The following is a 12500-nucleotide window of genomic DNA, read 5'->3' on the forward strand; positions in this document are numbered from 1 at the left end:
ATTTCTCAGCTGTAAGCTTCAAGAGCAAGAATGGCCCCAATTCAGAAGCACATTTCATCTATTACCAAAGAGAATTCAGAAAGAGCGACCAGCAAGGCCTTCACAGCCAGCAGTTGCTTTAACACAACCAGAACAAGCACTTCAAGCAACAGCATAACTGACAGTGCTATCACCTCTAATCGTGTCAGTCCAAGGAATCACATCACCCGTTTCGACAGAGAAGGAGAGCGAGAGGTCGCACTGCCTATCATCTCACGAGGTCACTTCTATCATGACTCCTTCTTCAAAGATCTCCGAGAACAGTTCGATAATGCCATAAAGGACACATTGGACCTGTGGAATTCCAGGTCACCTTTCGAGGATGACCTGCTCTCCTACAGGCGAATGCGAGACCTCAACCTCACGGAAGAGACTCAGGCTCTTTCCATCAAACAGGATGACAGCTCTCATCAGGTAAGTAAATGTTGTTTACATACAATATACTGTTGTTTATCTTCTTAAGGAGTCAATTTGTTGTTGGCGTTTCCCTCATAATATCTGGTCATTAATGTGCATCTGTTCCTATTTCCAGGTCGTGATTGACGTGCGCGACTTCATGGACGGCGACATCAAGGTGAAGGTGGTGGACGACAGCGAACTAGTGATAGAAGGTAGCGTCGAGAGGCGACAGGATGGCGCCGTCTCGAAGAACACTTTCTGTCGACGATTCTCATTCCCGGGTCTCTTGAGCGAAGACACTGTGTCTTCGTCCATGTCGGCAGATGGAGTTCTTACTGTCACTGTTCCAAAGAAGGTACGTGGTAAAAGATGTGAAAACGGATTGAACACAATCATCATTTACAGGCTTTGCATTATTTGAAAACGTTATACAGATAAGAAACATTCATTTACATGAAATTCTTCTTCCAGAGTTCCTTGACAAACAAGGACGGCCAAACTATCAAAATCACTACCTCGCATAAAGAGTCTGCAGATGCTACAAATGCACACAAGAATATCACAAACAACGTCGAAGCGAAAGAAATTAGTGTCGAAGATAAAACATCAAAATCGTCTCAAGTGAAAGTGCAACAAGATCAGGCTCAGTCGACGGAGTCTCAGAACACACAGACTTCGAGCGACTCGACGGAGGCCAAGCCACTTGCTCCCTTCCACATTCTTCCCATTTCCGAAAGAGGGCCTTTCTTCTGCGATTCCTTCTTCCAGGACACTCGACAGCAATTCCAAGAAGCCATCGACCAAGTTCTCAAAGACTGGGGACAACTGGACTCTGCGAGCGACCACATGAACATGTACAGGAACTTGCGAAAGCATAACTTGCAAGAAGAGAACCAAGCTGTCGCCTTCAGCGAGGACCACCAGTGTTATAAGGTCAGTGACATGGCATTCAATACTATACATTTGACTTCGCTTTATCATGTAAACCATCCGTCGTTTCATGCGTGTGAATTAATGTTCATATAATTTTCAATTAATGCAGATTGTGGTGGATGCACATGACTTCAAGGAAGGCGACGTCAAGGTCAAAGTGGTGGACGAGAATGAGCTAATAATCGAAGGCAATTTGGAGATCAAGCGAGATGATTCCGTGTCCAGCAAGAGTTTCTTCCGCCGTTTCTGTTTCCCAGGACTCGTGAGTGCCGACACCGTCACGTCTGTGATGTCATCTGACGGCATCCTCACTGTCAACGTATCAAAGGTAATTTTATACACTTTCTTCTGTAATATATTCATTTTAGGTCAGACACTGAAGATACAAGCTTTGTAAATACAGTTCAGTAATCTAAGTTCCCTTTCATCAGGCAACATCGGAATCTAAGACCAGTACGGCCTCTCAAGCGTCACAATCTCAGGTTTCACAATCTTCCTCTAATAGTACAGAAGAAAAACGAACTTTCGCGAAGGAATCAACATCAGAAAGACAAAGCTTTCACTCCGAACGCCGGAATGTAAGTGAAAAAAGAATTGAAGCGACATCATCATCGTCCATCGTGAGCAACATCCTCAGTGAGGAAAATCATCAAGAAAGTGACGCCATTAACAAAGTCAGTGAAAGTGGATCTATGCTTTCACACAACACACAGTCAAGCAAGGACATTGTGAACAACCAGTGCCTTCCCATCTCCTCAAAGGGTCAGTTCTTCTCTGATTCCTTCTTCGAAGACGTTCGTAAGGACTTCGAAACGGCTGTCAATGAAGTCCTCAGCAGGCATGACATTATGAGGAGTGCCAACGACGATCTCTCCTGCTACCGAAGTCTACGGGAACGTGAGCTCAAGGATGAGACTCAGGCGATGAAGACCACGGAAGATCAACACGGATTTAAGGTGAGTAGCTGAATTCATGATAAGATGAAATCTCCTACGATGAGTAACATAATTTCCATCTGAACGATATTTCAGACAAGTTCTTAGACAGAAACCTTGTTGTGATTATGATTCCCTAGGGGAAAATCAGTTAAGTTCAATATTTTCCATCCAAACAGGTGGTGTTGGACGTCCACGACTTCATGAACGAAGACGTCAAAGTGAAGGTGGTGGACAATAAGGAGGTGGTAGTGGAAGGTCGTGCGGAGAAGAACGACGGAACCTTGAGGTCAAGCAAGAGCTTCTGTCGACGTTTCACTTTTCCTGGCGCAGTAGACATGAATGCTGTCACTTCAGCAATGTCTTCCGACGGTGTCCTCACCATCACTGCGCCAAAGGTCTAAAGTTGGAGAACAGACAAATGTTGAACAAAAATGTTAAAAATACAAGAACTGATTCCACATATCACGGATAAAAGTTGTTACAAATGTTATTGATGCAGCTGTGATATTGAACGTTAAAGAAACTTAATGACTAGCAATGGTGCATTGTATTTTTCTATAAATCTATTTTCATAAAATAAATTTATTTACCCAACACTGTATGACTTAACCTCTAACATTTCATATCTTTCAAATACCCACCAACATACACAAACTCATACACACACATATAAGTGTATGTGTACATAAGTGTGCGCATGTATATATATATAACGATGAGAGAAAATGCTAGTGCATCGATGGAGTTTATTGATGTTATTTAATTCAAAATTTCTCTATTCTTGCTGTTCACATTCAAGTCGAAACGAAATTCTCTCTCTCTCTCTCTCTCTCTCTCTCTCTCTCTCTCTCTCTCTCTCTCTCTCTCTCTCTCTCTCTCTCTCTCTCTCTCGCTCTCTCCCTCTCTCTAACATTTTAAGGGGACTCTGACAGGCATTCAATACTGTTTTCAAATATGCTACGTATATTGGAAAAGATACAAAATGTTAGGTTGTCTTTAATTATAAAAACAATCCCAATAGTTTAATACCTTACCAAAGTCTGATAAACCAGTGCTTTACGAGGACCTCTAGAAACAAAAATAATGACAGCCGTAGTTCATGTCTAGCTTTGTGATTTCAAAAAAGTAACCTCCAGGAAAACGACTGTTTGTGAAAATCAACGGAATTTAACAAAACATTACTTGCTTACTATCAAGGAAAAAATGATCACAGCTTCCTCATTAGTATTTCTTATTTTTTAATTTTACGCGTGACATATACAATGGACATGAAAGATAGAATTTTAAGGAAATGTTCGATTCTCTGTCCGACGGTCAGAGAAAAGGGTAATGCACTGATGGAATTTATTGGTGCTATTCATTTGAAAAATTCTCAATCTTTGCTCTTGTATATTCCGTCATTCACTTTTAAGTCAAAATGATGTTATACATTCATTAACTTTCAACAATACAAATGAGAAATATGACAGCCGCTCCATTCCATAAAGATAGATAGGTAGTGATATTAACATACACATATATATGTAGATAAGAGAGTAAAATGTGTAAACACATACACTCACACGCATATGTGTTTGTGTGTATGTATATATACATAGAAAAATAGATAGAAGGATATATATAGATTTACAAATAGATATATATACATATATATAGAGAGAGATACACACACATAAAAAAAAAAAAAAAAAAAAAAAAAATATATATATATATATATATATATATATATATATATATATATATATATATATATATATATATATATGTGTGTGTGTGTGTGTGTGTGTGTGTGTGTGTGTGTGTGTGCGTTTGCGTGTGTATGTTCACATATACATACATACATATATATATACATAAGTATACATATATAAATATATGTATATAATACATATATACATGTATGTCTGTGTTGGGTATATATAAGTGTATATATACAGAGAGAGGAAAAAAGAGAGAAAAAGATGTGTGTGTGTGTTTACTGTATGTATATATGTATACACACACATATATATACATAATGATTGAGATAGATAATATTTATGTGTGTGTGTGTGCATATGTGTATGTGTGTTATGAAAATGCATCTATACATACATATTTATATATATTTACATATCTATATGGTATCATGTTCCATATTTTCCTGCATGATCCTTTACCGAATGAGATCACCACTGCTTTCACGAAAGTCGTTTACATATGGGCATCGACGAACACAACCAGCCTTAACGTCCATATTTGGATGCAAGGAATTCGGCGTGGATGATTCACCTGCACACAAGGGAATTAAACTTTTATATTTATTCAGGATATTCGCAGAAAAAAAAACATTGATATTATCTGCGTTTTATTTATATTTGTGCTGTATTTTTCATATGGTTGTGATGCATTTCCGTGATAGGGACCCTCCAGTACCCATTTCATGGACGTTATAAAATACAACACAAACTGAGTTCGTAGGTCGTACTCACCGAACTGCGTAATTACTCAACGACCAGCGATACACATTTATGCCAGATGTACAAGTATTTTCTAGGAGAAGGATTACCTACGGTGATTGTATTGCAGATGTCAAATGAAAATCTTGGAAAGGGAAAATTGGCAAATATCGTACTCCATTGGTATTTATCAATTCTACATTAACTATATCACAACCGTGGCTGTGACACACAGGTCAATAATTCCTAGAAACATAAAAACAAACCAGAAGCTTCTCACAGACTATAGAAAAAAAGGAACGTGCTATGACATCATCAGGTATGCCTGAGCGGTGGGCGTCGCTCCAAGTCGGGCCACATAAAACGTGGCGTTTCGGCTGACCCACCAGTTACTTCTACGCTAGCACTTGCAGTGAACACAGCTATTTCAAAGTTCATCTTCTTATTAATATTTTTTAATACATTTGTATAAAGAAAGAAAGAGCAAAATGGCCCCAATTCAGAACCACTTCTCTTCTCACGTTGAAGATAACACAAGCAGTGCGAGCAGCAAGACCTTCACGGCCAGCAGCTCCTTCCACACACTCAAAACGTCTTCATCCCAGAACAGTGCAATTTCCAGTGAAAGTAAAACAGTCACGAACAGTGATCAGCCACAGAAACACATCTCACACCTTGAAAACCAGGATGACCGAGAGGTAATGCTGCCCATCATCTCACGGGGTCATTTTCACCACGACTCCTTCTTCGAGAATCTCCGCCAGCAGTTCGATACAGCCGTGCGAGACATGCTGAATCAGTGGAATTCACGGTCACCCTTCGAGGACGACCTTCTTTCCTACAGACGAATGCGAGATCTCAACCTCACGGAAGACAATCAGGCTCTTTCCGTCAGCCAAGACAACACGTCGCATCAGGTAAATAATCATTTATCTTACAGTGAAACATACGTGTCATCATCTGTTGCATATTGCTTGTATAAATGAATTCATTAAAGATGCAATAATGACCTCTGTCTTTCCAGGTCGTGATTGACGTGCGCGACTTCATGGACGGCGACATCAAGGTGAAGGTGGTGGACGACAGCGAACTGGTGATAGAAGGCAACGTCGAGAAGCGACAGGATGACGCCGTCTCGAAGAACACTTTCTGTCGACGATTCTCATTCCCGGGTCTCTTGAGCGAAGACACTGTGTCCTCGTCCATGTCGGCAGATGGAGTTCTTACTGTCACTGTTCCAAAGAAGGTACGTGGTAAAAGATGTGAAAACGGATTGAACACAATCATAATTTACAGGCTTTGCATTATCTGAAAACGTTTCACAGACAAGAAACATTTACATGAAAATCTTCTTCCAGAGTTCCTTGACAAACAAGGATGGCCAAACTATCAAAATCACTACCGCGCATAAAAAGTCTGCAGATGCTACAAATACACACAAGAATATCACAAACAACGTCGAAGCGAAAGAAATTAGTGTCGAAGAAAAAACATCAAAATCGTCTCAAGTGAACGTGCAACAAGATCAGGCTCAGTCGACGGAGTCTCAGAACACACAGACTTCGAGCGACTCGACGGAAGCCAAGCCATTTGCTCCCTTCCACATTCTTCCCATTTTCGAAAGAGGGCCTTTCTTCTGCGATTCCTTCTTCCAGGACACTCGACAGCAATTCCAAGAAGCCATCGACCAAGTTCTCAAAGAGTGGGGACAACTGGACTCTGCGAGCGACCACATGAACATGTACAGGAACTTGCGAAAGCATAACTTGCAAGAAGAGAACCAAGCCGTCGCCTTCAGCGAGGACCACCAGTGTTATAAGGTCAGTGACATGGCATTCAGTACTATACATTTGACTTCGCTTTATCATGTAAACCATCCGTCGTATCATGCGTGTGAATTAATGTTCATATAAATTTCAATTAATACAGATTGTGGTGGATGCACATGACTTCAAGGAAGGCGACGTCAAGGTCAAGGTGGTGGACGAGAATGAGCTAATAATCGAAGGCAATTTGGAGATCAAGCGAGATGATTCCGTGTCCAGCAAGAGTTTCTTCCGCCGTTTCTGTTTCCCAGGACTCGTGAGTGCCGACACCGTCACGTCTGTGATGTCATCTGACGGCATCCTCACTGTCAACGTATCAAAGGTAATTTTATACACTTTCTTCTGTAATATATTCATTTTAGGTCAGACACTGAAGATACAAGCTTTGTAAATACAGTTCAATAATCTAAGTTCCCTTTCATCAGGCAACATCGGAATCTAAGACCAGTACGACCTCTCAAGCGTCACAATCTCAGGTTTCACAATCTTCCTCTAATAGTACAGAAGAAAAACGAACTTTCGCGAAGGAATCAACATCAGAAAGACAAAGTTTTCACTCCGAACGCCGGATTGTAAGTGAAAAAAAAATTGAAGCGACATCATCATCGTCCATCGTGAGCAACATCCTCAGTGAGGAAAATCATCAAGAAAGCGACGCCAATAACAAAGTCAATGAAAGTGGATCTATGCTTTCACACAACACACAGTCAAGCAAGGACATTGTGAACAACCAGTGCCTTCCCATCTCCTCGAAGGGTCAGTTCTTCTCTGATTCCTTCTTCGAAAACGTTCGTAAGGACTTCGAAACGGCTGTCAATGAAGTCCTCAGCAGGCATGACATTATGAGGAGTGCCAACGACGATCTCTCCTGCTACCGAAGTCTACGGGAACGTGAGCTCAAGGATGAGACTCAGGCGATGAAAACCACGGAAGATCAACACGGATTTAAGGTGAGTAGCTGAATTCATGATAAGATGAAATCTCTTACGGTTAGTAACATAATTTCCATCTGAACGATATTTCAGACAAGTTCTTAAACAGAAACCTTGTGGGTGTGATTCCCTAGGGGAAAATCAGTTAGGTTCAATATTTTCCATCCAAACAGGTGGTGTTGGACGTCCACGACTTCATGAACGAAGACGTCAAAGTGAAGGTGGTGGACAATAAGGAGGTGGTAGTGGAAGGTCGTGCGGAGAAGAACGACGGAACCTTGAGGTCAAGCAAGAGCTTCTGTCGACGTTTCACTTTTCCTGGCGCAGTAGACATGAATGCTGTCACTTCAGCAATGTCTTCCGACGGTGTCCTCACCATCACTGCGCCAAAGGTCTAAAGTTGGAGAACAGACAAATTTTGAACAAAAATGTTAAATAAAAGAACTGGTTCCACAAATCACGGATTATTGTTGTTATAAATGTTATTGATGCAGCTGTGATATTGAACGTTAAAGAAACTTATTGGCTAGCAATAGTGCATTGTATTTTTCTATAAATCTATTTTCATAATAAAACAAATTTATTTACCCAACACTGTATTACTTAACCTCTAACATTTCATATCTTTCAATACCCACCAACATACACAAACTCATACACACACATATAAGTGTGTGTGTGTGTGTACATAAGTGTGCGCATGCATATATATAACGATGAGAGAAAATGCTAGTGCATCGATGGAGTTTATTGATGTTATTTAATTCAAAATTTCTCTATTCTTGCTGTTCACATTCAAGTCGAAACGAAATTCTCTCTCTCTCTCTCTCTCTCTCTCTCTCTCTCTCTCTCTCTCTCTCTCTCTCTCTCTCTCTCTCTCTTCTCTCTCTCTCTCTCTCGCTCTCTCCCTCTCTCTCTCATTTTACGAACGAAAAATAATTAAGGGGACTCTGACAGGAATTCAATACTATTTTCAAATATGCTACATATATGGAAAAGATACAAAATGTTAGGAAGTCTTTAATTTTAAAAACAATCCCAATAGTTTAATACCTTACCAAAGTCTGATAAACCAGTGCTTTACGAGGACCTCTAGAAACAAAAATAATGACAGCCGTAGTTCATGTCTAGCTTTGTGATTTCAAAAAAGTAACCTCCAGGAAAACGACTGTTTGTGAAAATCAACGGAATTTAACAAAACATTACTTGCTTACTATCAAGGAAAAAATGATCACAGCTTCCTCATTAGTATTTCTTATTTTTTAATTTTACGCGTGACATATACAACGGACATGAAAGATAGAATTTTAAGGAAATGTTTGATTCTTTGCCCGACGGTCAGAGAAAAGGGTAATGCACTGATGGAATTTATTGGTGCTATTCATTTGAAAAATTCTCAATCTTTGCTCTTGTATATTCCGTCATTCACTTTTAAGTCAAAATGACTTATACATTCATTAACTTTCAACAATACAAATGAGAAATATGACAGCCGCTCCATTCCATAAAGATAGATAGGTAGTGATATTAACATACACATATATATGTAGATAAGAGAGTAAAATGTGTAAACACATACACTCACACGCATATGTGTTTGTGTGTATGTATATATACATAGAAAAATAGATAGAAGGATATATATAGATTTACAAATAGATATATATACATATATATAGAGAGAGAGATACACACACATAAAAAAAAAAAAAAAATATATATATATATATATATATATATATATATATATATATATATATATATATATATATATATATATATATATATACATGTGTGTGTGTATGTGTATATATATATGTGTGTGTGTGTGTGTATGTATGTTTATATGTATATGTGTTCATATATATGCATGCATTTAAGTATACGTACATATATATTTATGCATATATATGTATATAATACATATATACATGTATGTCTGTGTTGGGTATATATAAGTGTATATATACAGAGAGAGGAAAAAAGAGAGAAAAAGATGTGTGTGTGTGTTTACTGTATGTATATATGTATACACACACAGACACATATATATACATAATGATTGAGATAGATAATATTTATGTGTGTGTGTGTGCATATGTGTATGTGTGTTATGAAAATGCATCTATACATACATATTTATATATATTTACATATCTATATGGTATCATGTTCCATATTTTCCTGCATGATCCTTTACCGAATGAGATCACCACTGCTTTCACGAAAGTCGTTTACATATGGGCATCGAGGAACACAACCAGCCTTAACGTCCATATTTGGATGCAAGGAATTCGGCGTGGATGATTCACCTGCACACAAGGGAATTAAACTTTTATATTTATTCAGGATATTCGCAGAAAAAAAAACATTGATATTATCTGCGTTTTATTTATATTTGTGCTGTATTTTTCATATGGTTGTGATGCATTTCCGTGATAGGGACCCTCCAGTACCCATTTCATGGACGTTATAAAATACAACACAAACTGAGGTCGTAGGTCGTACTCACCGAACTGCGTAATTACTCAACGACCAGCGATACACATTTATGCCAGATGTACAAGTATTTTCTAGGAGAAGGATTACCTACGGTGATTGTATTGCAGATGTCAAATGAAAATCTTGGAAAGGGAAAATTGGCAAATATCGTACACCATTGGTATTTATCAATTCTACATTAACTATATCACAACCGTGGCTGTGACACACAGGTCAATAATTCCTAGAAACATAAAAACAAACCAGAAGCTTCTCACAGACTATAGAAAAAAAGGAACGTGCTATGACATCATCAGGTATGCCTGAGCGGTGGGCGTCGCTCCAAGTCGGGCCACATAAAACGTGGCGTTTCGTCTGACCCACCAGTTACTTCTACGCTAGCACTTGCAGTGAACACAGCTATTTCAAAGTTCATCTTCTTATCAATATTTTTTAATACATTTGTATAAAGAAAGAAAGAGCAAAATGGCCCCAATTCAGAACCACTTCTCTTCTCACGTTGAAGATAACACAAGCAGTGCGAGCAGCAAGACCTTCACGGCCAGCAGCTCCTTCCACACACTCAAAACGTCTTCATCCCAGAACAGTGCAATTTCCAGTGAAAGTAAAACAGTCACGAACAGTGATCAGCCACAGAAACACATCTCACACCTTGAAAACCAGGATGACCGAGAGGTAATGCTGCCCATCATCTCACGGGGTCATTTTCACCACGACTCCTTCTTCGAGAATCTCCGCCAGCAGTTCGATACAGCCGTGCGAGACATGCTGGATCAGTGGAATTCACGGTCATCCTTCGAGGACGACCTTCTTTCCTACAGACGGATGCGAGATCTCAACCTCACGGAAGACAATCAGGCTCTTTCCGTCAGCCAAGACAACACGTCGCATCAGGTAAATAATCATTTATCTTACAGTGAAACATACGTGTCATCATCTGTAGCATATTGCTTGTATAAATGAATTCATTAAAGATGCAATAATGACCTCTGTCTTTCCAGGTCGTGATTGACGTGCGCGACTTCATGGACGGCGACATCAAGGTGAAGGTGGTGGACGACAGCGAACTGGTGATAGAAGGCAACGTCGAGAAGCGACAGGATGACGCCGTCTCGAAGAACACTTTCTGTCGACGATTCTCATTCCCGGGTCTCTTGAGCGAAGACACTGTGTCCTCGTCCATGTCGGCAGATGGAGTTCTTACTGTCACTGTTCCAAAGAAGGTACGTGGTAAAAGATGTGAAAACGGATTGAACACAATCATCATTTACAGGCTTTACATTATCTGAAAACGTTTCACAGACAAGAAACATTCATTTACATGAAATTCTTCTTCCAGAGTTCCTTGACAAACAAGGATGGCCAAACTATCAAAATCACTACCTCGCATAAAAAGTCTGCAGATGCTACAAATACACACAAGAATATCACAAACAACGTCGAAGCGAAAGAAGTTAGTGTCGAAGATAAAACATCAAAATCGTCTCAAGTGAACGTGCAACAAGATCAGGCTCAGTCGACGGAGTCTCAGAACACACAGACTTCGAGCGACTCGACAGAGACCAGGCCACTTGCTCCCTTCCACCTTCTTCCCATTTCCGAAAGAGGGCCTTTCTTCTGCGATTCCTTCTTCCAGGACACTCGACAGCAATTCCAAGAAGCCATCGACCAAGTTCTCAAAGAGTGGGGACAACTGGACTCTGCGAGCGACCACATGAACATGTACAGGAACTTGCGAAAGCATAACTTGCAAGAAGAGAACCAAGCCGTCGCCTTCAGCGAGGACCACCAGTGTTATAAGGTCAGTGACATGGCATTCAATACTATACATTTGACTTCGCTTTATCATGTAAACCATCCGTCGTATCATGCGTGTGAATTAATGTTCATATAATTTTCAATTAATGCAGATTGTGGTGGATGCACATGACTTCAAGGAAGGCGACGTCAAGGTCAAGGTGGTGGACGAGAATGAGCTAATAATCGAAGGCAATTTGGAGATCAAGCGAGATGATTCCGTGTCCAGCAAGAGTTTCTTCCGCCGTTTCTGTTTCCCAGGACTCGTGAGTGCCGACACCGTCACGTCTGTGATGTCATCTGACGGCATCCTCACTGTCAACGTATCAAAGGTAATTTTATACACTTTCTTCTGTAATATATTCATTTTAGGTCAGACACTGAAGATACAAGCTTTGTAAATACAGTTCAGTAATCTAAGTTCTCTTTCATCAGGCAACATCGGAATCTAAGACCAGTACGGCCTCTCAAGCGTCACAATCTCAGGTTTCACAATCTTCCTCTAATAGTACAGAAGAAAAACGAACTTTCGCGAAGGAATCAACATCAGAAAGACAAAGTTTTCACTCCGAACGCCGGAATGTAAGTGAAAAAAGAATTGAAGCGACATCATCATCGTCCATCGTGAGCAACATCCTCAGTGAGGAAAATCATCAAGAAAGTGACGCCATTAACAAAGTCAGTGAAAGTGGATCT

The 12500-nt window shown here is 39.9% G+C and overlaps 3 protein-coding genes across 3 annotated transcripts in view; all 3 read left to right on the top strand.

Moving 5' to 3' along the window:
• LOC119574552 overlaps positions 1–2903 on the top strand; it is a 2962-nt gene extending 59 nt beyond the window's left edge. The window contains exons 1-6 of the mRNA XM_037921824.1: positions 1–453; positions 572–793; positions 910–1371; positions 1481–1699; positions 1803–2327; positions 2486–2903. The exon at positions 1–453 is cut by the window's left edge and continues 59 nt beyond it. Of these exons, the coding sequence (XP_037777752.1) occupies positions 31–453; positions 572–793; positions 910–1371; positions 1481–1699; positions 1803–2327; positions 2486–2710 (2076 nt within the window). The 5' untranslated portion in view covers positions 1–30 and the 3' untranslated portion in view covers positions 2711–2903. The remainder of the gene's footprint in view (positions 454–571; positions 794–909; positions 1372–1480; positions 1700–1802; positions 2328–2485) is intronic.
• Positions 2904–5134: 2231 nt separating this feature from the next.
• Positions 5135–7941, top strand: LOC119574553. The gene is made up of 6 exons (XM_037921825.1): positions 5135–5664; positions 5772–5993; positions 6106–6567; positions 6677–6895; positions 6999–7523; positions 7679–7941. The coding sequence occupies exons 1-6, from the start codon at positions 5236–5238 to the stop codon at positions 7901–7903; spliced, it is 2082 nt and encodes a 693-aa protein (XP_037777753.1). The 5' UTR covers positions 5135–5235; the 3' UTR covers positions 7904–7941.
• A 2430-nt stretch (positions 7942–10371) lies between these two features.
• Positions 10372–12500, top strand: part of LOC119574554 — a 2950-nt gene continuing 821 nt past the window's right edge. The window contains exons 1-5 of the mRNA XM_037921826.1: positions 10372–10901; positions 11009–11230; positions 11347–11808; positions 11918–12136; positions 12240–12500. The exon at positions 12240–12500 is cut by the window's right edge and continues 264 nt beyond it. Coding sequence (XP_037777754.1) covers positions 10473–10901; positions 11009–11230; positions 11347–11808; positions 11918–12136; positions 12240–12500 — 1593 coding nt within the window. The 5' untranslated portion in view covers positions 10372–10472. The remainder of the gene's footprint in view (positions 10902–11008; positions 11231–11346; positions 11809–11917; positions 12137–12239) is intronic.

The sequence above is a fragment of the Penaeus monodon genome, chromosome 6 (assembly GCF_015228065.2).
Source record: "Penaeus monodon isolate SGIC_2016 chromosome 6, NSTDA_Pmon_1, whole genome shotgun sequence".
NCBI lineage: Eukaryota > Metazoa > Arthropoda > Malacostraca > Decapoda > Penaeidae > Penaeus > Penaeus monodon.